Genomic DNA, 21,545 nt, shown 5'->3' on the forward strand with positions numbered 1-21,545 from the left:
TTCAACCAGACATCATGGCGCAACTCGACACGCTCGACATCGTGGTGCTCGCCGTCATCCTGGTGGGCACCGTCGCATACTTTACGAAGGGCACCTACTGGGCCAAACCTACCGATCCTTACGCAAACTCGCTCGCCCACGCCAATGGCGCCAAGGCCGGCAAGTCGAGGAACATCATCGAGAAGATGGACGAGACGGGCAAAAACTGCGTGGTCTTCTACGGATCTCAGACCGGTACCGCCGAGGACTATGCCTCGCGTCTGGCCAAGGAGGGCGCTTCTCGTTTCGGCCTGAAGACGATGGTTGCCGACCTGGAAGATTACGATTACGAAAACCTGGACGTCTTCCCCGAGGACAAGGTTGCCATTTTCGTTCTGGCGACTTACGGCGAGGGCGAGCCTACGGACAATGCGGTCGAGTTCTACGAGTTCATCACCAGCGAGGATTCCACGTTCAGCGAGGATGCTACTGCGGCCGATGAGCCCCTGAAGAATCTCAAGTATGTCGCTTTTGGTCTGGGTAACAACACCTACGAGCATTACAACTCTATGGTTCGCAATGTCGACAAGGCGCTCCAGAAGCTGGGCGCCAGTCGGATTGGTGCTGCCGGTGAGGGTGATGACGGCGCGGGTACCATGGAAGAGGATTTCCTTGCCTGGAAGGATCCCATGTGGGCTGCTCTCACCGAGGCCATGCAGCTCGAGGAACGCGAGGCTGTCTACGAACCTGTCTTTGATGTCGAGGAGAAGCTTGACATGAACACTGAGGATGACACGGTCTATCTTGGTGAGCCCAACAAGAACCATCTGGAAGGCCAGTCCAAAGGACCGTACAATGCCCACAACCCGTACATTGCGCCGATTTCCGAGTCGCGGGAACTTTTCACTCCGGGCGAACGCAACTGCCTCCACCTCGAGGTCGACGTCAGCGGCTCCAACCTGTCATACACTACTGGCGATCATGTCGCTGTCTGGCCCACCAACGCGGGCAAGGAGGTCGACAGATTCCTTCGGATCCTTGGTTTGGCGGAGAAGCGCGACACTGTGATCAGTGTCAAGGGTACCGATCCTACCGCGAAAGTTCCTTTCCCGTCGCCCACCACGTACGACGCTGTTGTCCGCTATCATATGGAAATTTGTGCCCCGGTCTCTCGTCAGTTTGTTTCTTCTCTGGCTCAATTTGCCCCCAACGACACCATCAAGGCCGAAATGGCTAAGATGGGCGGCGACAAGGACTACTTCCACGAAAAGGTTTCTTCTTTGAACGTAAACATTGCGCAGTTGCTTGAGCTCCAGTCGAATGGCGAACAGTGGTCCAAGGTTCCTTTCTCGATTATGATCGAAGGATTGCACAAGATCCAGCCGCGTTACTACTCCATCTCCTCGTCCTCGCTCGTCCAGAAGGATAAAATCTCCATTACGGCCGTTGTCGAGTCCATTGAGAAGCCTGGCGCGCCGCACGTTGTCAAGGGTGTTACCACGAACTATCTTCTGGCACTGAAGCAGAAGCAGCATGGTGTCGCGGAGCCCGACCCTCACGGTCTGAATTACGCTCTTACCGGTCCTCGTAACAAGTATGATGGCATCCATGTTCCCGTGCACGTTCGTCACTCGAACTTTAAGCTTCCCACGGATCCCTCCAAACCCATCATTATGGTCGGTCCTGGCACCGGTGCTGCGCCCTTCAGAGGATTTGTTCAGGAGCGTGCGGCGCAGGCTCGCGCTGGTGAAAATGTTGGCAAGACGGTCCTCTTCTTCGGTTGCCGCAGGAGGGATGAAGATTTCCTTTACAAGGAAGAGTGGGAGGTCAGTAGAAACCCTCAGAAGCCGCTTTGCAGACCTGCTAACAAGTGGAACAGCAATACCAGAAGGATCTTGGCGATAAATTCGAGATGCACACCGCTTTCTCTCGTGAAGGACCAAACAAGGTTTACGTGCAACACAAGATCGAGGAGAACGCCGAGATTGTCGACCAGCTCCTACAGCAGAAGGCCTACTTTTACGTTTGCGGTGACGCTGCGAATATGGCGCGCGCTGTCAACGACCTGCTTGGCCAGATCATCTCCAAGCAGCGCGGACTGCCGGAATCCAAGGGTGAGGAGATTGTGAAGTCAATGCGCGCATCGAACCAGTACCAGGAGGATGTTTGGTCGTAGGCAGTATTTGAGAAACTCCTTCTAGACCAAATTTCTGTTCAAGACATCGCCTAGACTACGGCTGTGTTCTGACTGCAGCTGCGCCAGGGGTTGTTTGATGTGGATATAGTTTGCTTGGGGCTTCTTTGGATGCATAGTTCTGAAATGGCACGCGGTGGCGTCTGAGTGGAATAGAGTAATGCACAGATTAATATTTGAAGCAACTTGTCGGTCGCAGCGAGTGTTCGAAGCTCACCGGGCTGGGAGGCGGGCCAAGAACGGCTAGCGGCATCAGAGAGCGAGCGCGGCAACGGACCCTGGAGTCTTCAGACCACACGAAGATCGAAGGTGGACCCCAACAGCCTCTCCCGTCACCACAGGGTACACCAGATTCCATTGAGGAATGCCTCCGCATCGAATCCCTCTTTCGGCCACAGCTGCCTTGTGCTCACCAGAGCGCATTCCTGCATCCATGGTCACGTCACGGGGGCCGAGGGCCCGGCACGCGCAATCCAGGCGGCGGCACAGCGACTGCCGGCGCCAACAACGTCATGCAAACGGGAGCCCGGCGCTGGGGCAGCCTTGCCCGCAGAAAAAGAAAAGATCCAGGGAAACGGCGGTCAGGAGCAGCAGGCCGGCGCATTGCAGCGTCGTCCGCGGGCGTGGAGGGGAGATTTGGGGCGGGTGGCTCCCGGCATCCTGAACAGGGCGTTCGGACGACTCTGCCTGCTTCCGAACGCACAGCTGTGAAACCTGGGGCGCCCACGGAGCAAAATTCCTGCATTCAAGCGAGAAGTTAAACCCCCTTTGCGTGCGAGTGCTTACGCCTTGATGCGCGATCGGTCCCAGCAGCCAGGATGCAGGCCGACGCCCCCACGGACCTCAGATGATCAAGAAACAACTCTGATTGCTAGCCCAGCGCCCGCCCGCGCTCCCGTCGATCCCACCCGAGCGTCCGCGCGCCGAGGTCGTCTGTTACGTTGTCTGCCGTAGCACCAGCCAAGATTGCTGATATGGGTGCGCGTTAAGGGCCGCGCTGCAACTGGACGATGTGACAGGTCCCATCTCACGCCGCGTCAGGAGAACAATCGCCGCGGCGGGCGCATCGTCAAATCCCCGGACGCTCTGATCCGCAGGCTCTCCTGCCACGTCTCATCGTGAGATCCGATCGAAGGCGCCATCGCCGGTAAAGCGGGCACCACTTCACGGAGCGGGCTGGCGCTCAAGACGGCCACTGGAGCCGCTACGCTTTTGGCGCCCCTCGCATGTGGTATGCGCCCACGAAGCACCAGCCGCACGGGTGGCCTCAAAGAGCAAGACGTCGTTGCACACCAGCTAGGGGAATCTTCCTGTGTCTTCCGCGTCACTCAAACCAGGCTCGCGGGCTGACAAACGCGGACCGCAGGAGCTGCGGGACACCCAATGGCTCTCAGGGTCGGCACCAGCACGGGTGAGTCGTTATTTCGAGTTTCCTGCTTTAGCAACAATGTCTTGCGGTGTCTCCTTAGCTTCTCACGAACAAGCAACGAGCCTGGACACCGAGAGGCTAGAGAGCCTTGATGTCGGCATGCCGGAAGTGTCCTTGCTTCCTGCTGCAGCCCGCCGGCTGACGTATCGGTTTGTTGCGGAGGGAGCGGCTGACGGACGTGGTTCCTGGCTGGCAGTCAGGCACGGATGGAGGCGAAGGCGGCCATGAAGGTGGCCGGCCAGTCCCCGGGCCGTCGAGGCTTGTGCTGAAATACCAGGAGGGCAGACACGTATATGTATGACAAGCGAATGCACAGGCAAGATTCCAGACCGGGAACTGGCAAGCAACGTGCGTGCATCTTCCCGCGGGAATCTCGCAGATCCACAGGGCTGGGGGGGCCTGTGCCAGCCGGGTTGGTGTCTGCGTTGGCCCACGCCCAGCTTAAAGTAAGAAAGTCGCCTTGTGGATGTAACGACGACGCTTCAGTCGCCGAAGCTGACGTCAAACTACCCCGTCTCGACTTGGACGGTGCGCTGATGCCACTCGGGGCAGAGATTGGCACGCATTACGACAGCAGCTGATAGAATGTAAAGACAGGGCCGCGCAGATGAAACGGGCGGTAAATAAGCTGCTGCCGTGATGCAGGACGCTTGGGGCATGGTATTCCTGCCGGACAGCCGCGGTGTTGCGCGCATCCAACGTCGCCGTCTGCAGCCGCGGGCGATGTAGCTCTGGCGTCCTTCGGCGAGGCGCCGGGGCAGTGCGCGCTCTAGGGCGAGGGCCTTTTCAGCCGCCTGCATGCTGTTCCTGTCTCAGTTAGGAGCGCTGGAGAGTGGTTCGCATTGAGTGACTCTGTACAAGCTGCAAAAGAAACCGCCTCACCCCAAATCGCACCCTGGTCCGTCTACTACAGCCCCTTCGCACAGACTGCCGCCGTGCATTTAAAGTGGCACTCGCCTTCGATACAGGACACGAAGGCAGCGTGATCTTGCGCAGACATCGGTATTGAGACAGCTTCCCCCGGACTATCCTTAAGGGGCCGCAGGCAGGTGCATTGCTCCGAGGCGCTCAGGTGCGCGGCCACAGCTCCCCAAACGGCGACCACGCCAGATCGCCGTGTACTTCCTGCTTCCAGCCTCTGCAGTCGCTGCCCGTGGCGCGCCGAGCGGAGGGCGTTGCGACGGCGGCGCATGTTCGTCTGCACCTGCCGCTGCCTCTCACTGACGTTGCCTCCTTCCAGAACAACAACTGTCGCCCACTCCCTCGCCGCTAGCGCCCAGCAGCAGCAGCAGCAGCAGCAGCAGCAGCATATCTTTCACCCCGCCGCCGCAGTCTGCTTCCCCTTCTTCCTTTTCTTCCGTACACTCTTCGTCCGTCGCCACCCATCCGCCTCAGAGCTCTGCATTTCTTTGTAGCTTTCCAGACCAAGTGAGCTTGCTCCAGCCCGCCACGCTCCAGCCCCCTCCCGGACTTCCCGCTGACTTCCATCGCCAGCTTTTGCTCGCAGTCGCTTCTCCACATCTTCAAGCGATCAGACATCATCGTCAGGTACGTCTAGTCCTATCGCTTCTCTCTCGCAGACGGCTCGCCACCCCGGACACCCGCCGATGCCGAGAGCCTTACCATCCGAGAGCCTCAACATCCATGAGGGCTGCCGAGCACATCATACATGTTGTGCCCTGTCACTCGCTCTCGTTTAGTCGGTCTTCTGAGCGGATGGTAACAGCCACGGTGCAGGTCATCCCGACAGCCGGACAACGGTAGCTTGCCTATCAACTAACAGAACCCGTCCTCGCACCGGTGCGACACCTTCTCTCAGCTCACCTCACCCTCTCACTCATCTAAAACATTGGACCCCTCGATCATCTCGCCGCCTCTTCGCCCCACACGGAGACTCCGAGCTAACCAGAACATGCAGTCTTCGGCCATGGCGACTCTCACCGACATTGAGTCTCAGCGCAAGCGCAACTTCGGCAACCCCGCCGCGAACTATGGCAATCGTGCCGCCATGTATGGCGGCTACCAGAACCAAGCCCAGCGTGCCTCTTTCCTGAGCACCGGACACCCTGGCATGTTGCCATACCACGGACTTGTGGGAGACCAGGGCCTGGCTGCACTGACCCAGGGATTTGCCGGTATGAACATGCACCCATCGCTCGGCTCGGCTAAGCCGGGCTCTCATGTCCCAGCATCGTCCGCAGAGCTTGGAGGAGTGCCTCTCCAGGCACAGATGCAGCATGGCCAGCACGCGATGGTCTACCAGCAACACCAAATGATCCCTGGACTCAACAACTATCCCGGCCTTCCATCGCCCGGTGTCCAGACTCCGATGAGCCACTACGTTCCTCCAACTGCGTTCCAGTACGGCCATCAGATGATGGACAATAACAGCCCCATCACTGGCAGCTGGGCTTCGCGTGTCTCCTCGTCCGAGCCTTCGCTTGTTACTCCCCGGCGGGACTCCATCTCTTCCACGGAGCAAGACCTTCCCGGCACACCGTACACTGGAAACAATGCTGCTTATCATCCCAACGTCTACATGAACGGTTCTCCCAACGCCATTTACCCCGGAAGTGGCACGCCGTCTCCTTCGCACTTGGGTCCTTTCTACGTTCCTCAGATGAACAAGGCACCAGCTCAGATCACGTCCATTCCCAGCGAGCTTCAGGACTTGCTTACGAAAGAGCCGTCTATTCCGCGAGCCATTCCGGCTCCAAGCTCGCCTATCAAGCCTCTAGACCGCAGCTTGGAGAACAAGAACGGCGAGACCAACGTCTACATCCGCGGCCTTCTTCCTGAGACTACGGATGAAATGCTTCACCAGTGGGGCACGCGTTTCGGAGATATTCAGAGCTCCAAGTCGATCATTGACGTCAAGACTAATCAGTGCAAAGGGTACGTTCGAAGTTTAGCGAGTCGCGTCACGTATCTCTGTCCGTTGCTGATAATGTCCGCTCCAGTTACGGGTTCATCAAGTACTACAACTTCAAGGATGCCGAGAACTGCATTCGCGGCTTCCACTACCTCGGTTATGAGGTCAGCTTCGCAAGGGTACTCCCAATCTGCGTCCGATTCTCGAAATGGCACTGACTCGTCTAGGAATCTTTCTACGCCAAGCTGAAGAAGTTCTCGGACGAATCCAACACCAACCTCTACGTCTCCAACATTCCTCGCCACATCAACGAAGCCGAACTGACCTCAATCTTTCATCCTTACAAGGTCTGCTCCAGCAAGATCCTGCGCGACGGTGGTGGTCATGGTCGTGGTGTGGGCTTCGCTCGCTTTGAGAGCCGCGATATCTGTGAGGATGTCATCAAGAAGTTCAACAACACTCCTGTTTCAGTTCCCGACGGTGAGGACCATGTCATCCAGATCCGTTATGCCGACACACAGGAGCAAAAGGTTCTCAAGCAACAAACTGCTGCTGCTCGCCAATTCCGGGCCGCTGAGTTCGAGTACGGTGTGCTTCAATCCAGGGCTGCAAATGCGAACGGCAGCCTGATTGCTCCCCAGCAACGTCTCAGCAACCTTACACCTGCTCAGAAGGAGGCCTCTACCGAGTTTGAGAATTTCCTCGCCAACTCCAACTCGCAGAACTACCAGCCGCGCTACGACCGTAACTTCCGCAACTTGGTGGCACGCTCATCTCAACTCTCGCAGACTACTACCAGTAACAATCTTCCTTCCGTTACGGTGGAAGCCGAGGAGGTGGAGAAGCCTCGCCCGTCTACTCCTGTCATTGCTCACGGAGACCACTCTTCGGCCTCGAGCAATGCCCCGAGTGATCGCGAGTGATTCTTCTCAACGTTTGCATCTCAACAGCGCAACGTGTCTTGTCAATGAGTGTACACCGTACATCAGCAACCTTTGGACGACCACGCATTGGTCTCAACCCATTCAAATCATCACCAGCCGGACATCTTTATCGCCGTTGCGCGCACGACAGTCACGGCCATTGATGACTTATGCTCTCAGCATCATTCATCATATGGGAGGAAACTTCTCCGGCAAGCCTTTTAATGGAACTGCGCTGAATTTGGCTTGTCGGGTGGCACCGCATTTCCGTTGCCATGTTGGGACCTTTCCCCTTCTTAGGTTTGTATCTTTGTTTTCTTTTTCTTCCTACTTTTCTTTTCTTTTCTTGCCTTACGTTAAGCATTTTCTTTTGAGGGCCGCTCCCGGGTGTCTTTGCTTTTACTTACCGGGCTTCTGTATTTCCTTTGTCAGTTGGTGGGCCAAGAAAAAAAAGATTGACTCTGCCCTCGCGGGCTACGATGATGACGAGTTGGGCGGCTTGCTTTGACCTTACATCTTTCGCGATCAGAGGCGCATGCCGGTTAGTTGAGAAGTAGTGTCAGCAAATGCGATCGGCGTTCATCCACACGTTTGGGCTCTCGCCTCATTTTTCTGGACTATTGTGACACAGGTCTCGCGCTTGGACACCAGTGGGCCGCTGACATTCAGTGGCCACCAACAGCAAAGGAGAAGTGGTGACGCCAACGGAATCGAATAACATTGGCCGAAGGCGTGGATGACTCGAGCAATGTGGTACAAGTGCGTCGGCCTTGAGATGACGAGCATATCGGCATGTTCGGCATGCCGCATCGGCATGACTGGTGTGAACATCACCTGAAGCAGTCGCCACGTTCGGCCGACCACTCATATCTGACGGATGATGGGGCCAGCTCAGCCAGGCCAGACCTGCTGATGAATTGATGAGGACGAGTGCGGCCGGCGGCAAAAGGCCCCTGCATGCAGCGCCGGTCCGAAGTCGGGGCAGAAAATATAGGCCCATGACACTTTGTTACCTTCCCCACATACAGATGACTACACCTCGAATTACTTTCCTAAAATAATTTACATCGGGAAATTACACGCAATCTCAGGGTTCTTTTCCGACGGGAACAATTTCCCAGCATCTTGCGGGTGGCGGATGCGGGATCCCCATAGGCCGGGGATTCGGGTATGGGTAGGCGGACGCGAATGTGAGGCTACAATAGGCGAAGCGAACCTTTTCCTTTTCCCTCCTGCGTTCGCATCAGTTGGCCAAGGGCTCCGCCCTGGCCGCTTTGAATCGGGGCGCGTATCCGGATTGGTTTTGGGCTTTGGACCCTGTCTACAGGGATGTCTTACCTGGGAGTTTGATAGAGTCGGAAGTGATCAAAGCTTATTTGGAACTTTTGCTAAGCGTCGTCTGGCTCATCAATTGCTGGCCACAAAATCAATCATGTGCTCCCGCCCTTCCGACGTTGTGATTGGTAGCCGCGTGATGTGCAATAACGCACATAGGTACTTGGGAGACAAAGCGGGCGCGACTACCAGATTAGCGAGCTGTCTTGTGGACATGAACCACTCTTCTTTCCTTCCCAGTTACGGCACGCGCGGGCGTGTCACTGGGTATGCGTGTGGCGGGGGTTGATAAAGCGGTGTACAGTTGCTTTTTCTTTTCTCCTTCGCGTGTCCGTTCGAGACCGGCTCCCTTCTTTTGCGCTTTCATTTTCTGTCACGCTGATGTGGCACTTAGCATGACCCGAGTGAACGGCATAGAGATAAAGGTTATTGTGCTTTTTCTTCTTCTTCTTTCGGCCCTTCGTCCCCACCCTGTATGCGATTTCGCCACTTGGAGGAAATTCGTAGATTGTTGCACCCCTTTGCCCTCCGTTTGCTTCTTCTGCTGTTCCTGTTGCTCTATCTTCTACCTTGTTTTTAGCCTTGTCCACTGTCAGAGGCTTTGTGATGGCTTGCTTTCCTCCCACCTCCGGGGGCTTTGTGTTACCTTTCGAGAAATGATGACCCGTTTGCGGGGAGATTTCGATAGGCAGACATGGGACATTGCAGCAAGGCGAACCCTGGTACAACGAAACAATTTCTGGAAAGGACATGGAATAGGAAAAGAAAAGTGCGTTATATGCGGCGATAGGAATGGTGGCCTTGCCCCGTTGTCATGACACCTTGTATCGTTGGCACCTGGGGGAAGAGGAGTCAAAAGTAAATTCGGTCAAACGAAGCATTTTGAATGTTCAGTGGATCTGTGTTTTCTCCCGCTTCACTGAGTTTGTTGATCTGATGTCAATCTAATGCTTCCAGCTGTTGATTCATTCAAAACTCCGGATCCCGTATGGCGCCATGGTCATGCTCTAGTCGTTGCTATACAATACTGCTCCCTGTATCTACTTTCCACCCAACGTTCTCCTCTTCCCAAACATTCTCTCGAAAATGGTCTCTCCTGAAGTAGAATTATACAGCCATCTCTTTACGAATCCAAGTCCATCATTCCAGCAACGCAGTTCTAAATCGGAATCTCGCTCAGGGTGATGGTTTGGGTACTTCTTTGGTCGAATTGGTACCCCTGTCGCGGCCAAGGCGCTCCTCGTAGTCCTCGACGAGTTCATAGGCGGGCCTGAAGTTCTGGTCACAACTACCGCCGTCAGATTCGGACGAAGGAATGCGCAAAGCGGGGTTAGGGTTGGTGTCCGTGGTGCCTCCGAGGGAGGTGTAGCCTCGGTCGTAGAGCGGGCAGTACGGAATCTCAAGGTGACGAATGAACTGCGCCGGGGTCAGGTTTTATACAGCGAGACTTGTTGGGAGAGAAAGCTCACAGTCCAGATTTCCACATAATGCCAGTCGATGACCGGGTGTATGCGCATGAAGCTCGGCCAGCCATGGTCCGTAGGATCGAAATGTTTCAGGTGTTCACCATGTGGATCGGTGCGGCGCGTGCCGACAAATATAGCCTTGACGGAAGGATAGTCGCGCAAGTACGCCTCGAATGCGGTCTTCATGGATCCGCTGTAGGTCGCGAGAGTAAGACTGTAAGCATTGCATGACTCGGCGACGAATTGCTCGACTTCCGGGAATGGGTGCGAGGACTGGATGTAGACGGTCTGAATGGTCTCGGGCAGCGGGGTACCGGTGGATACGCTGCGGCGATAGAGGGCACAGAGATACAGGACGAGAAGAACGAGGCAGTCCTTGCCGCCGTTGTAGGATAATGCGAGCTCGTCGAGGCTGCTGGAGTGGGGTTCATCTTAGGATATACACAGGTCTCAGACTGATAGCTGGCGGGGGCGGCAAGCCGGATACTACGGATAGGCGCGAACGTACCTGTAGCGCAGCAAGGCGTCCTCGATGACACCCAATGCGATGCGTGTCTGCTCCTGCACGGCACGGAGGCGGGTGTCCTTCAGGTCGTTGTCGGCCAGGAAGGCGGATATGCGGCCATCGAGGCGGGCGCACAGGTCCGGGAACGGTAGTGGGGGGACAGGCACCAGCGGGGCCTGGAACTGCGGCTTCAGCACATGGTTGGCGACTCCGGTCATCTCGGCACGCCGGCGGCAGTGGACATGAGATCGTGCTCGGCGGAGGGTGCGTGGCGTGGCGCGTCGCTGGCGTCGGGTGGGTGGCCGTGCAGCAGTGATGATGTTCCCCTCCGTCGTGGAGCAGTAGCGGCGGGAGGACGGGGCCCCGGCATGCCGCACATCGGCAGCCTTGCGACGCCTTTACGCCGCGCCGTGCAGCCCCGCCCGTGTCACGGGGCCTGAAATTTTACCACGCCGTCTGAGTAATGCGCCGTCACGCTGGAAACGGGCAGTTGTTCCCGCCGAGCCCTCGGCCCTCGCTCGCCGCCGACCCCAGTTTCGCAGGTTAGCGCGGATGGTGTGATTGCTGCTGGAGCCAATGCGATGCCGGTAATATGCTCTTAGCAAAGCCCAGCTCCCGGAAAAAAAGTGGTCAAAGAGCGTGGCTGCCCGCGTTGCATTTCAACCGCCGCTGAGCCTCTTGGACCACTGCACGAGGCTCTCCTCTCCCTCACTGTCTTTCTCCGCGTTCTCGAGGCCCATCGCTCGCACCAGCTGCAACCATGGGCTCCGTCACCACCGCCGGAGAGGCTGGTACGTCGCTCGCTGCCCCGCCGCGCCGCCGAGCGCGTGCCCGCCCAACATCAACTGACTCCCAGCAGTGGCGCGGATTGCGTACCTGGCCAGTGACCTCGTCGTCTCTGTCCAGCAGTCGCTGAAGGATGACTCGGAATTCTCAAAGCACCTCAACTCTTACAGTGCCGCCAAGGCGCCTGGTGTCGTGAGCAAGGATTTGCCTGAGGTATGACCATTGCCGCCAACCCCGCAGCCCTCACAGCCGGTGCAGACGCTGACTGCGCGCCAGATCCTGCCCGTCAGGCAAAACGCCGACCCGCTCCTTTCCGTCTTCCAGCCAATTCGCTCCGGCAAGCTGGTTTCCGTCACCACCACCTCGTCCATCCTCGTCCAATCGATACCCCACCTTTACAAGCTGGCCCAGTACCCCGTTGTCCTCCACGTCTCGCTGCAGCCGACCGGATATCCCGACTACTCGGACATCACCTCCATCAGACAATCTGGCTTCACTTTCCTTCAGTCCGAGTCCCTGCAGGAGGCGCAGGACATCGCCCTGACGGCGCATGCGCTAGCCATCAAGTCCGGCAAGGGTGTGGTCCACTTTTTCGATTCGGCTGTCGTGTCCAACGCGAAGCCCATCTCTCATGAGAACCGGGACCTCGTGAAACAAGTCCTGGACGTGGATGCTGCCCGCGTTTTCCAGGGCTCATCCTCGCCCGAGACTTCTCTGTATGCGGATGACGGCCGTGTTGCCACTGTGACGGTGGCCGGTAGCCAAGTCTCGCAGCCGAACGGCACCCTCGGCGAAAGCCTACAATTGCCCGAGCAACAGCCTTCAGGACGCTCCAGCACCCGCGAGTCCTCGGCCAGCGGCTCGTCAAGGCGCGAGAGCAGCGCCAGCAGCGACAAGAACAGCACTGTCTCTTCGGCCACTACCGTGGAATCTGTCTCTGCCAAGCCTATTTCTTCGGAAGAGATCTATAAGTTTGTCTCTCAGGTCTGGAGCACTATCAAGGATGTCACCGGCCGCGAGTACGAGGCGTTCTCGTACACCGGCCCGGCCAATGCCGAGGCTGCAGCTTTCATTTTTGGTTCCGACACTGCTATGTTTGCCGAAGAGTTGGATGAGGCGGGCGCGGATTACTCCAACCCCGGTCTGATCACCGCTAGGTTGTACAGGCCCTGGTTGGGCGCTCAGCTCGCTGCTGTCATCCCAAAGTCGGTCAAGAAGATCGCAGTCTTGGAGCAGGTGAGGAGGAAGACAACCAAGTGGGGCCCGCTCCTTCTGGACCTCCTCACTTCTCTGAGGACTTCTGGTGGTGCTTCCCCTTCGATTGTTGGCCACCAACTGGGCTACATCGAAGAGTCTACTGTTCGCCAAGCCCTCCGCGGCGTCTTCCAGAACCTGTACTCGGATTCCCCCATCCAAAACCTCCAGATTGGCAAGATGGAGGGTCCTGAACCAACTGCCACTGAGCAGAAGCCCGCCCAGCCCGAGTTGGAGAACGCATACATGAAGATCCTGAACCAAGTCTTCAAGGAGCGTCTTTACATCGCTAACCAGCTCGAATCCGAGAATGCAGGCATTTCTGCGCAGGTTGCTTCGACCCCTGAGTACGGATTTGGTTCTCTCGTTGCAAGGCTGGAGCACCGCAAGCGTTTTGTCTCTGAGGCTGCGGAGGCTGCCAAATCGGGTTCGCTCACGTCTGAGGATGCCAAGAAGGCTATCTCCCAGTGGGCGCTGGCTGCTGAGGACGCCGCCAAGGTTGAGGCTGCGGCTGAGGAGGCCATCTCGAAGCTGACTTCGGATGCATCTGAGAGTGCTAACAAGCTTCTGGCCTCCAAGAACCTTTTCCGCAAGGAGTCTCAGTGGTTGATCGGTTCCGATGCTTGGTCCTACGACCTCGGCAACTCTGGTGTTCACCACGTTCTAGCATCCGGCGAGAACGTCAACATGCTTATCATCGACTCCACCCCCTACTCTGAGCGTGCAGCGGCGGATGCTGCTCGGAGGAAGAAGGACATTGGCCTCTACGCCATGAATTTCGGCAACGCCTATGTTGCGTCAACCGCCGTTTACAGCTCCTACACCCAGGTTCTCCAGGCCATGATTGAGGCTGACAAGTTCGACGGCCCCTCTGTCGTCCTTGCTTACTTGCCTTACTATAAAGAGGATGAGTCCCCTTTGACAGTCCTTCAGGAGACCAAGAAGGCCGTTGATATTGGCTACTGGCCTCTGTACCGCTGGGACCCGTACGGTGAGGAGAAGGGCGAGGAGAACTTCAAGCTTGACTCCGAGAGGGTCAAGAGGGAGTTGCAGGAGTTCCTGCGTCGCGACAACTACCTCTCGCAGGTCATGAAGAGGCACCCCCAGTTTGCCGCGAACCTCTCCCAGTCGTATGGCTCCGAGGTCCGCGAACTGCAGAAGAGAAAAGCGAAGGATGCGTACAGCAAGCTTTTGGAAGGTCTTCAGGGCGCTCCCGTTACCATCCTCTTTGCGTCGGACAACGGTAACGCCGAGAACATTTCCAAGCGCTTGGGTAACAGAGGAAAGGCGAGAGGCTTGAAGACCATGGTTATGGCAATGGATGACTACCCACTCGAGGACATCAACGCTGAGGAGAACCTTGTCCTGATCACCAGTGTTGCTGGTCAGGGTGAGTTCCCTCAGAACGGCAGGAACTTCTGGGAGGCGGTGAAGAACTCGACTGATATTGATCTCGCGACTGTCAACTTCGCCGTCTTTGGTCTCGGTGACAGCCACTACTGGCCCCGCAAAGAGGACAAGATATACTACAACAAGCCCGCTAAGGATCTTCACGCCAGGCTGGTCACTCTGGGTGGTAAGACTTTGGTCGACTGTGGCCTTGGTGACGACCAGGATCCCGATGGATTCAACACTGCATACAACGACTGGGAGCCCAAGCTCTGGCAGGCTCTCGGTGTCGACAAGGTCGAGGGCCTTCCCGACGAGCCCCCGCCATTGACCAACGAGGACATCAAGATCCAGTCCAACTTCCTCCGCGGTACCATCGTCGAGGGTCTCAATGACACCAGCACTCTCGCCATCTCTGCCTCCGATCAGCAGCTCACCAAGTTCCATGGTACCTACATGCAGGATGACCGTGATATTCGTGATCAGCGCAAGGCGCAGGGTCTTGAGCCAGCTTACTCCTTCATGATTCGTTGCCGCCTGCCCGGCGGTGTTGCGACTCCCAAGCAGTGGATCCAGATGGACGAGATTGCCAGCACTCTTGGTAACGAGACCATGAAGCTTACTACCCGTCAGACCTTCCAGTTCCACGGTGTTGTCAAAAGTAAGCTCAAGCCCGCTATGCAGGCCATTAACAGATCCCTCATGACCACTATCGCCGCTTGCGGTGACGTCAACCGTAACGTCATGTGCAGCAGTCTGCCGGAGCACAGCGCTTTCCACCGCGACGTGTACGAGGTCTCGAAGAGGGTCAGCGACCACCTGCTGCCTTCCACTACCGCTTACCATGAGATCTGGCTGAAGGAGGACGATGAGAAGACTCAGATCGCTGGTGACGCCATCGTTGACCACGAGCCGCTCTACGGACCAACCTATCTCCCCAGGAAGTTCAAGATCACGATTGCCATTCCTCCTCACAACGACACGGACGTCTATGCTCATGACATCGGTCTCATCGCTATCAAGGGGGCTGATGGCCGCCTTGAGGGTTTCAACGTTACCGCTGGTGGCGGTATGGGTGCTACCCACAACAACAAGAAGACGTACCCTCAGACTGGTCGGATGTTTGGCTTCGTTCCTACCGAAGACATCCACATTGCTTGCGAGAAGATCATGCTTGTCCAGCGTGACAATGGCGATCGCAAGAACCGCAAGCACGCTCGTCTAAAGTACACGATTGATGACATGACTGTCGAAGGCTTCAAGGCCAAGGTTGAGGAGTACTGGGGCAACGGCAAGAAGTTCCAAGAACCTCGCCCTTTCGAGTTCAAGAGCAACGTCGACACTTTCGGCTGGATGAAGGATGAAAATGGCCTCAACCACTTCACCCTCTTCATCGAGAACGGCCGTATCGAGGACACTGCCGACTTCCCCATGAAGACTGGCCTTGTCGAGGTCGCCAAGGCGCACAAGGGAGAGTTCCGCCTGACCGGTAACCAACATCTCATCCTTTCTGGCGTGCACGATGACGACCTCGATGAGATGAAGGCTCTGCTGAAGAAGTACAAGCTGGACAACATCCAGTTCTCTGGCCTTCGTCTTTCTTCCTCGGCCTGTGTTGCCTTCCCCACTTGCGGTCTGGCCATGGCTGAGTCCGAGCGTTACCTCCCAGTGCTCGTTGGCAAGGTCGAGAAGATTCTCGAGGAAAATGGTCTTCGTCAAGAGAGCATCGTCATGCGTATGACCGGTTGTCCCAACGGTTGCGCCCGCCCCTGGCTTGCCGAGATTGCCTTCGTCGGCAAGGCTTATGGCGCGTATAACATGTACCTTGGTGGTGGCTACCACGGCCAGCGGTTGAACAAGCTCTACCGCTCCTCGATCAAGGAGGATGAGATCCTTGAGATTCTCACCCCCATGATCAAGCGCTACGCAACTGAAAAGAACGAGGGTGAACACTTCGGTGACTGGGTCGTCCGTGCTGGCATTATCGCTGCCACCACTGATGGCCGCAACTTCCATGACAACGTAAGTGGATCTGCTACTTGCTTCTGATGATAGACCTTAAACTGACTGAATGATCCCAGACCGGAGAAGAGGAATCAGAGGACGAGGCATAGACTGTTCCAACACCTGATATATCATGTGTTCTTGACTTGTCACGCTCTCAATGATGCGTTATGTAAAATTTCAGTGTCTTGTTGGTCCGGGAAAACGGAAAACATAAAGCCATGGCAATGCGCTTTTTCCATTCACGTTTATGAATAAAAACACGGTCATCAAGAATCGGGCGTTCATTTGGAGATTCCACGGGCGATGAGGGGGAAGGCAAAATACCTTTTTAGATCTTCTTCTCCCCATTTGCCGATCAATTCTCTGGTCGTTGGTTGTTTGGGTTATTCGTCTTGTAAATAAAGTACACTTTGTCACTCGATCTTCTCTTGAAAAGGTAATTGACATCGCAATTTCAACAATTTGCTGCTTCATACACGTGGGGTCGTGCTGTGACCGATGACTGGAAAGCCCCGAGCTTCCGTTTATAGATCTGAAAGGCTTTGACTTATTTGAAATGCATCTCCAATGGTATCAACCGGTATGGAGTGCATCGGTAGAACAAGCTTTCACGGCCTCCAAAGGGACCATCGTTCTTCTTGCACTCACCGACGCCGGTCCCCCCTTCCCTAAGACCTTGTAAGAAGTATATACAGGGAAACGGAGGAATAAATGTGCTCTGTGCTGGGTTCGCGTGAGCATCATACGTAATCTTGGCAAGCGTTAGATGATGACGAGTGTCTCTAGCACTGGACGTAGTAGATACATTTTGCCGAGGTTGTGACTGTAGGGTGTCCGGCTGAGAAAAGTTCAAACAATCTCACTTCTCTGGACAAGCGGGAAGATGGGTGAGAATAAAAGAGCTAGACGCTCTATCTCTGTGGGCTCTCATCATAGGACAGCTCCTTACAGATGATGTTCTTCCAATGCCTATCAAACATGAATTGCCTCCATAACGCCTGGCCCATGCCTCGCCGTGGGTAATCCTCTGCCGCAACGAATGTCAAGGTCAAGTCGTCTTGGGCTTCTTCGTACCATACTTCGATCTCGAAGTAAGCCTGTTACCAACACCACCCTGAAGAACAAGTCAGCCTCGGGATTCCTGATGGATGGCTAAGGCGGGAAATGCATACCAGATCGCCCGCGCCTCTGACAAGCTTGTATCTTACACCAGGACAATCCTGAGCACGGCCGCCGCGAACTAGGACAACAGAGTGCTGCTGCACGTTGTGACCTATGCACGAGATATCAGTGGTTGTCTCGCGCCTATGCGGGCTTCCCTTTGCTCATCCCCGTCTAACCATGACCTTAACGTACCTTCACCAGGAATGTATGCCCACACTAGCCTTCCGTTGCTCAGCCTCACCCTAGCAACCTTACGCTCGCCCGAGTTGGGCTTCTTGGGCTTCGTGGTTCCCACCTTGACACAGACACCCTTCATCTCCGGGCGGTTCTTCAGTTGGGGCGAGGTGAGCTTGCGGGCAGGCTGAGGCTGGCGACAGCCACGGCGGACCTGGTTGTAGGTGGCATTACGGGCGGAGCTTGCGCTGAAGGCGCGGGCGGCGGCGGCGGCGGCGGCGAGGACCGTAGAGGATGCGGTGCGCGGCGCAGCAGCAACAATGGGACGGCGGCTGGCGGCGGAGGCGAGCACTGAGACTGGGCGGACCAGCTGGCGGAGGTAGTGGAGGGGCATGGCGGCCGCAATTGAGGTTGACAGGCGGCGTTGCGGCGGGCGGCGATGCGGTGGTCTGGTCGCGCACCTCCGCGAATTTGACGAGCGGCCGACTGGGATGCGCGCTTGGACCACCAAGTTTTGTGATGTCGACAGTGACTCTTTCGCGCCAGACTCGTCCACCTCGACTCTGCCCATTCCCCCACCAGCCGGTCTCACGCACTGCCATACTCCACAGGGACCTTCCGCGACCCTAACGCATCTTCTTGGCCCATCACGCCTTCGTCAAGCACAAGCCTCGCCCGGATTCTTATCCCCGCGACACCCCGCTCCGTCATACCGCACTGCGCATTCGTAGGACAGTAAGCCCGAGTGGCTGTCGCCTCGCCATCCTCCGCAACCCTCTCGCTTCTCACCGCCATCATGGGTCTCCCCGATTCCGCTCTTTCGGCTGGAGGAGCTGAGGCTCCGTTTGACATCGTCGGCACTTACCAGCGCCTGTTGACTGAGGATCCGGACCTGACCATGCCTGTTGCTGCCATTGAGGCTCTCGTCGCCGCCCTTTCCGCTTCCGACACAAGCACCACCACCGAGACTCTCGCCCTGCTCTCCGCTTACACCAACAAGCTCAAGGCCGCCATTCCCAACCCCATTTCTCTGTCCGCTGGCACCGATCTCTTCCAGCGCTACCTCATGACCTCTGTCCGCCCGGGCGTCGACTTCTCCAAGACTCGCCAGCACCTTCTCAGCAACGGCCGTCTGTTCGTCGAGCGCGCCAAGGCTTCCCGTGACAAGATTGCCTCGTTCGGAAAGCACTTCATCCGCGACGGCAACACCATCCTGACCAACGGCGGTTCGCGCGTCGTGAGCGCCCTGCTGCGCTCTGCCGCCGAGTCGGCCGGTGGATCCCAAGGCTCCGTCCGCTTTCGCGTCATCTACGTCCTCGCCGTGCCCGACCCAGCCAACCCCTCGACCGAGGCCACGACCAAGCACGCCGAGGGCACCGAGATCGTGCGTGCCTTGCGCGCCCATGGCGTGCCCGTCGCGACCATCCCGGAGGCGGGCGTCGCGTACGCTATGGGCAAGGTTGACATGGTCATTGTGGGCGCCGAGGGTGTTGTCGAGAACGGCGGCATCATCTCCCGCCTCGGCACCTACCAGCTCGGCGTCCTGGCTAAGAATGCGAACAAGCCCTTTTACGTAGTTGCCGAGAGCCACAAGTTTGTACGCCTCTATCCGCTTGGTCAGTACGACCTGCCCATCGAGCAGAAAGTCATTCAATTCCGCGTCGGCCATGACGAGCGTGTTGTCGAGGAAGAAGGAAGCAAGAGCTCCGGCGAGGCGGATCTGGGCGTGAGAAAGGAGAAATGGGCGGCTGGTGCGGTGGATGACGCCGTGGACTTCACGGTGAGTATACCTACCCCCTCGACCGACCGAACTGGCGCTGCTTTTCCGGCTCGGTGTTTTCCAGGCTTTACGATTGCCTACATATTAGATTCTAACATCATATTGCCATCTAGCCCCCCAACCTCATATCCGCTCTGATCACCGAGTCTGGTGTCCTCACTCCTAGCGCGGTCTCCGAGGAACTGATCAAGATTTGGTTTTAACCCTTTTCCCTCCCTCCACATTCACATTTCGCTTTGATGCATGAACAGGCGCCGGCCCCCGTAAGAGTCATTCTTCTCAGGTGGCTTCGGCAGCCACGTTATATCCACTCTTGCGGCCATCGCATGGTTAATTCAAACCAATGGAGACGATGGATCGTGGGGAGGCGGGGTTTAGGTTTCAACGAAGCAAGGGCTGGGAAACCGAGATAAACGGCACTTTTAACGCTGGCCGCCACGGCATCTGCCTGAATGAAGCGTTGGCGTTAACGGATAGATACTGGGGCTATTTTCAAGGAAAGCAATGGTTTTAAGATTACCCCAGATCCAAGGAGGGTCAAGCTTTGCGAGAGTTCGACGAGAGAATGCTGAAAAAGTGAATGGAAATGGCTTCCAGCGAAAACTTTCGATGCCTGGTGTCTGCTGTGGCCCCCTTGAAAATGGTTCGTGTTCCCGAATTCAATATAAGCCCTGGACTAGGGACTGTCCCGTTCGAATGCAGACCTACAAGAATGGCAAGGACGTAGAAGCAATTTTATATTTAATGGAAAAGTGACAAAATGGGGGGAAAAAAAACAACAACCGTTGCATCGTTTGTACTGAAGTGTAGCAGCCAACATCGCGGCCCTCGTTCGGAGCACTCGATGACATTAGCTCAAGTTTTGTCTGATATGTCTTTGTGACTAGTTGACCGGACAAGGGAGGAAACGCCGACGAAAACGGCTAGAGAAAGGTGTGTTTCGAAAAGAGACTTGTCCTCGCAAGTGTGGCATGTGAGCAAGGATAAGTTTTGAAAGTAGTGGCAATGGAGACAGGGGAGCCTTAGACTTTCAGGCTATGCGGTGTTTCGGTAACGGCTTCACAGTCAGCAACTGGAGATATCGGCGGCAATAGGAGCAAGTCGTCCTTCGTACAAGGGGTATAAGCAGGCGGCACTGACTCTGATCACACAAGTGCGAATTTATAATTTTTGCTTTTGAGAAAGAAAAGTCGGTGGAGTGCAAGGCAGGGCTTTTTACATGGCTGATCGACTAGATGCGAGTGGGTTTACCTTCAGGCCTTCTTACTAGCCATAAACCTTATTCTTGTTTCCCAGAGAAGTGAAGTGAGAGGGCAGCTGAAGATATTCTACGCGCTTCGTGAAGACCGAAGAGATACGATACTTTTGCATCTGCAATTACCATACAGCTACCAACGCTGAACCGAAAAATATACGTGACTCGCGAGTTCGGGAGCCCGGTTCAATAGCAAGAAAGAGTTTATTCATCTCACATACAACCATTTTCCAAGACGCAGTCCAAGGAGTAACATAGACGCCGCACAACTCGAGGGAGTACCGATGACTAAGAAAACGTTGAGCTGAGAGGGACAGAGGGGGAATCTTTGCTCATCAAGGACGAAAACATCGCCAAATACGCCTTTCGCTATTGTGTGTGGTTGACATTTTTATGCCGCATGTCGTTTCGTTCCCGAAGCCCCCGTCCTAGTAGAAGATATAAACGCCGATGATCCGATGAGAGCAACATTGCATCGTCCCAGAGAAAACAAAATGATGACCGCCGGTTGGAACTCCTGGTAAGGGGAAGTCGAGCACATATAATGTGCCCTTCTTTCGTCGACATAACGTCCCTCGTGATTGAGAATTCGCTCACGCGCTCGAGAGTCCTCGGTTCAGCCTGACTTCCCACATTTCAATCACCTTGCCCACAGTTCGCCTTTCTGTGGCCATTTCCCTTCGCACCACGCAACTTTTTTACGCCACAACGATCCCATATCTTCCTTTACTTTCTTCCATCGGTCACAGCTCCTTGACTCGCACCATCAATCGTGATAGTCGGTGCCCGGACCCTCGGCTCTTCTCTATGAGTATCCAGCCTCTGGATCTCGTTCTGCACATTCAGCACTTTCTTTTGTAGTTCTTGCATCTCTAATTCCAGTCGCATCCTCTTGGCGTGTCGTTGCTCGGGGCTCATCTGTGGCGTAGGTGGAGATGTTTGGCTGGAGGAGCCATCGGCATGGGTCACTGCGCTGGAGGCAGGGAGGTCTGGGTCGATATTTAGGAGTTGTGGGATGTTAGAGGTAGAGCGT

The 21,545-nt window shown here is 56.1% G+C and overlaps 5 protein-coding genes across 5 annotated transcripts; 4 read left to right on the forward strand and 1 right to left on the reverse strand.

Annotated features, from left to right (window-relative positions):
• Positions 1-14: 14 nt before the first annotated feature.
• SLS55_008759 (uncharacterized protein) lies at positions 15-2,155 on the forward strand (the record flags this gene model as incomplete). Its single annotated transcript, XM_066780165.1, has 2 exons — positions 15-1,805; positions 1,859-2,155. 2 exons carry the CDS (start codon positions 15-17, stop codon positions 2,153-2,155), a joined length of 2,088 nt encoding a protein of 695 aa, XP_066629394.1.
• Positions 2,156-5,529: 3,374 nt separating this feature from the next.
• SLS55_008760 (uncharacterized protein) lies at positions 5,530-7,397 on the forward strand (the record flags this gene model as incomplete). Its single annotated transcript, XM_066780166.1, has 3 exons — positions 5,530-6,497; positions 6,563-6,653; positions 6,702-7,397. 3 exons carry the CDS (start codon positions 5,530-5,532, stop codon positions 7,395-7,397), a joined length of 1,755 nt encoding a protein of 584 aa, XP_066629395.1.
• Positions 7,398-9,908: 2,511 nt separating this feature from the next.
• Positions 9,909-10,921, reverse strand: FAD1 (3'-phosphoadenosine 5'-phosphosulfate sulfotransferase; the record flags this gene model as incomplete). The annotated part of the gene is made up of 3 exons (XM_066780167.1): positions 9,909-10,148; positions 10,202-10,610; positions 10,707-10,921. The coding sequence occupies 3 exons, from the start codon at positions 10,919-10,921 to the stop codon at positions 9,909-9,911; spliced, it is 864 nt and encodes a 287-aa protein (XP_066629396.1).
• Positions 10,922-11,463: 542 nt separating this feature from the next.
• MET5 (Sulfite reductase [NADPH] subunit beta) lies at positions 11,464-16,246 on the forward strand (the record flags this gene model as incomplete). Its single annotated transcript, XM_066780168.1, has 4 exons — positions 11,464-11,494; positions 11,563-11,702; positions 11,766-16,154; positions 16,214-16,246. 4 exons carry the CDS (start codon positions 11,464-11,466, stop codon positions 16,244-16,246), a joined length of 4,593 nt encoding a protein of 1,530 aa, XP_066629397.1.
• Positions 16,247-18,273: 2,027 nt separating this feature from the next.
• On the forward strand, positions 18,274-19,460 carry GCN3 (translation initiation factor eIF-2B subunit alpha; the record flags this gene model as incomplete). Its single annotated transcript, XM_066780169.1, has 2 exons — positions 18,274-19,257; positions 19,371-19,460. 2 exons carry the CDS (start codon positions 18,274-18,276, stop codon positions 19,458-19,460), a joined length of 1,074 nt encoding a protein of 357 aa, XP_066629398.1.
• Between the last annotated feature and the right edge of the window lie 2,085 nt (positions 19,461-21,545).

This window comes from Diplodia seriata, assembly GCF_021436955.1.
Source record: "Diplodia seriata strain FDS-637 chromosome Unknown scaffold_9, whole genome shotgun sequence".
Classification (NCBI taxonomy): Eukaryota; Fungi; Ascomycota; class Dothideomycetes; order Botryosphaeriales; family Botryosphaeriaceae; genus Diplodia; species Diplodia seriata.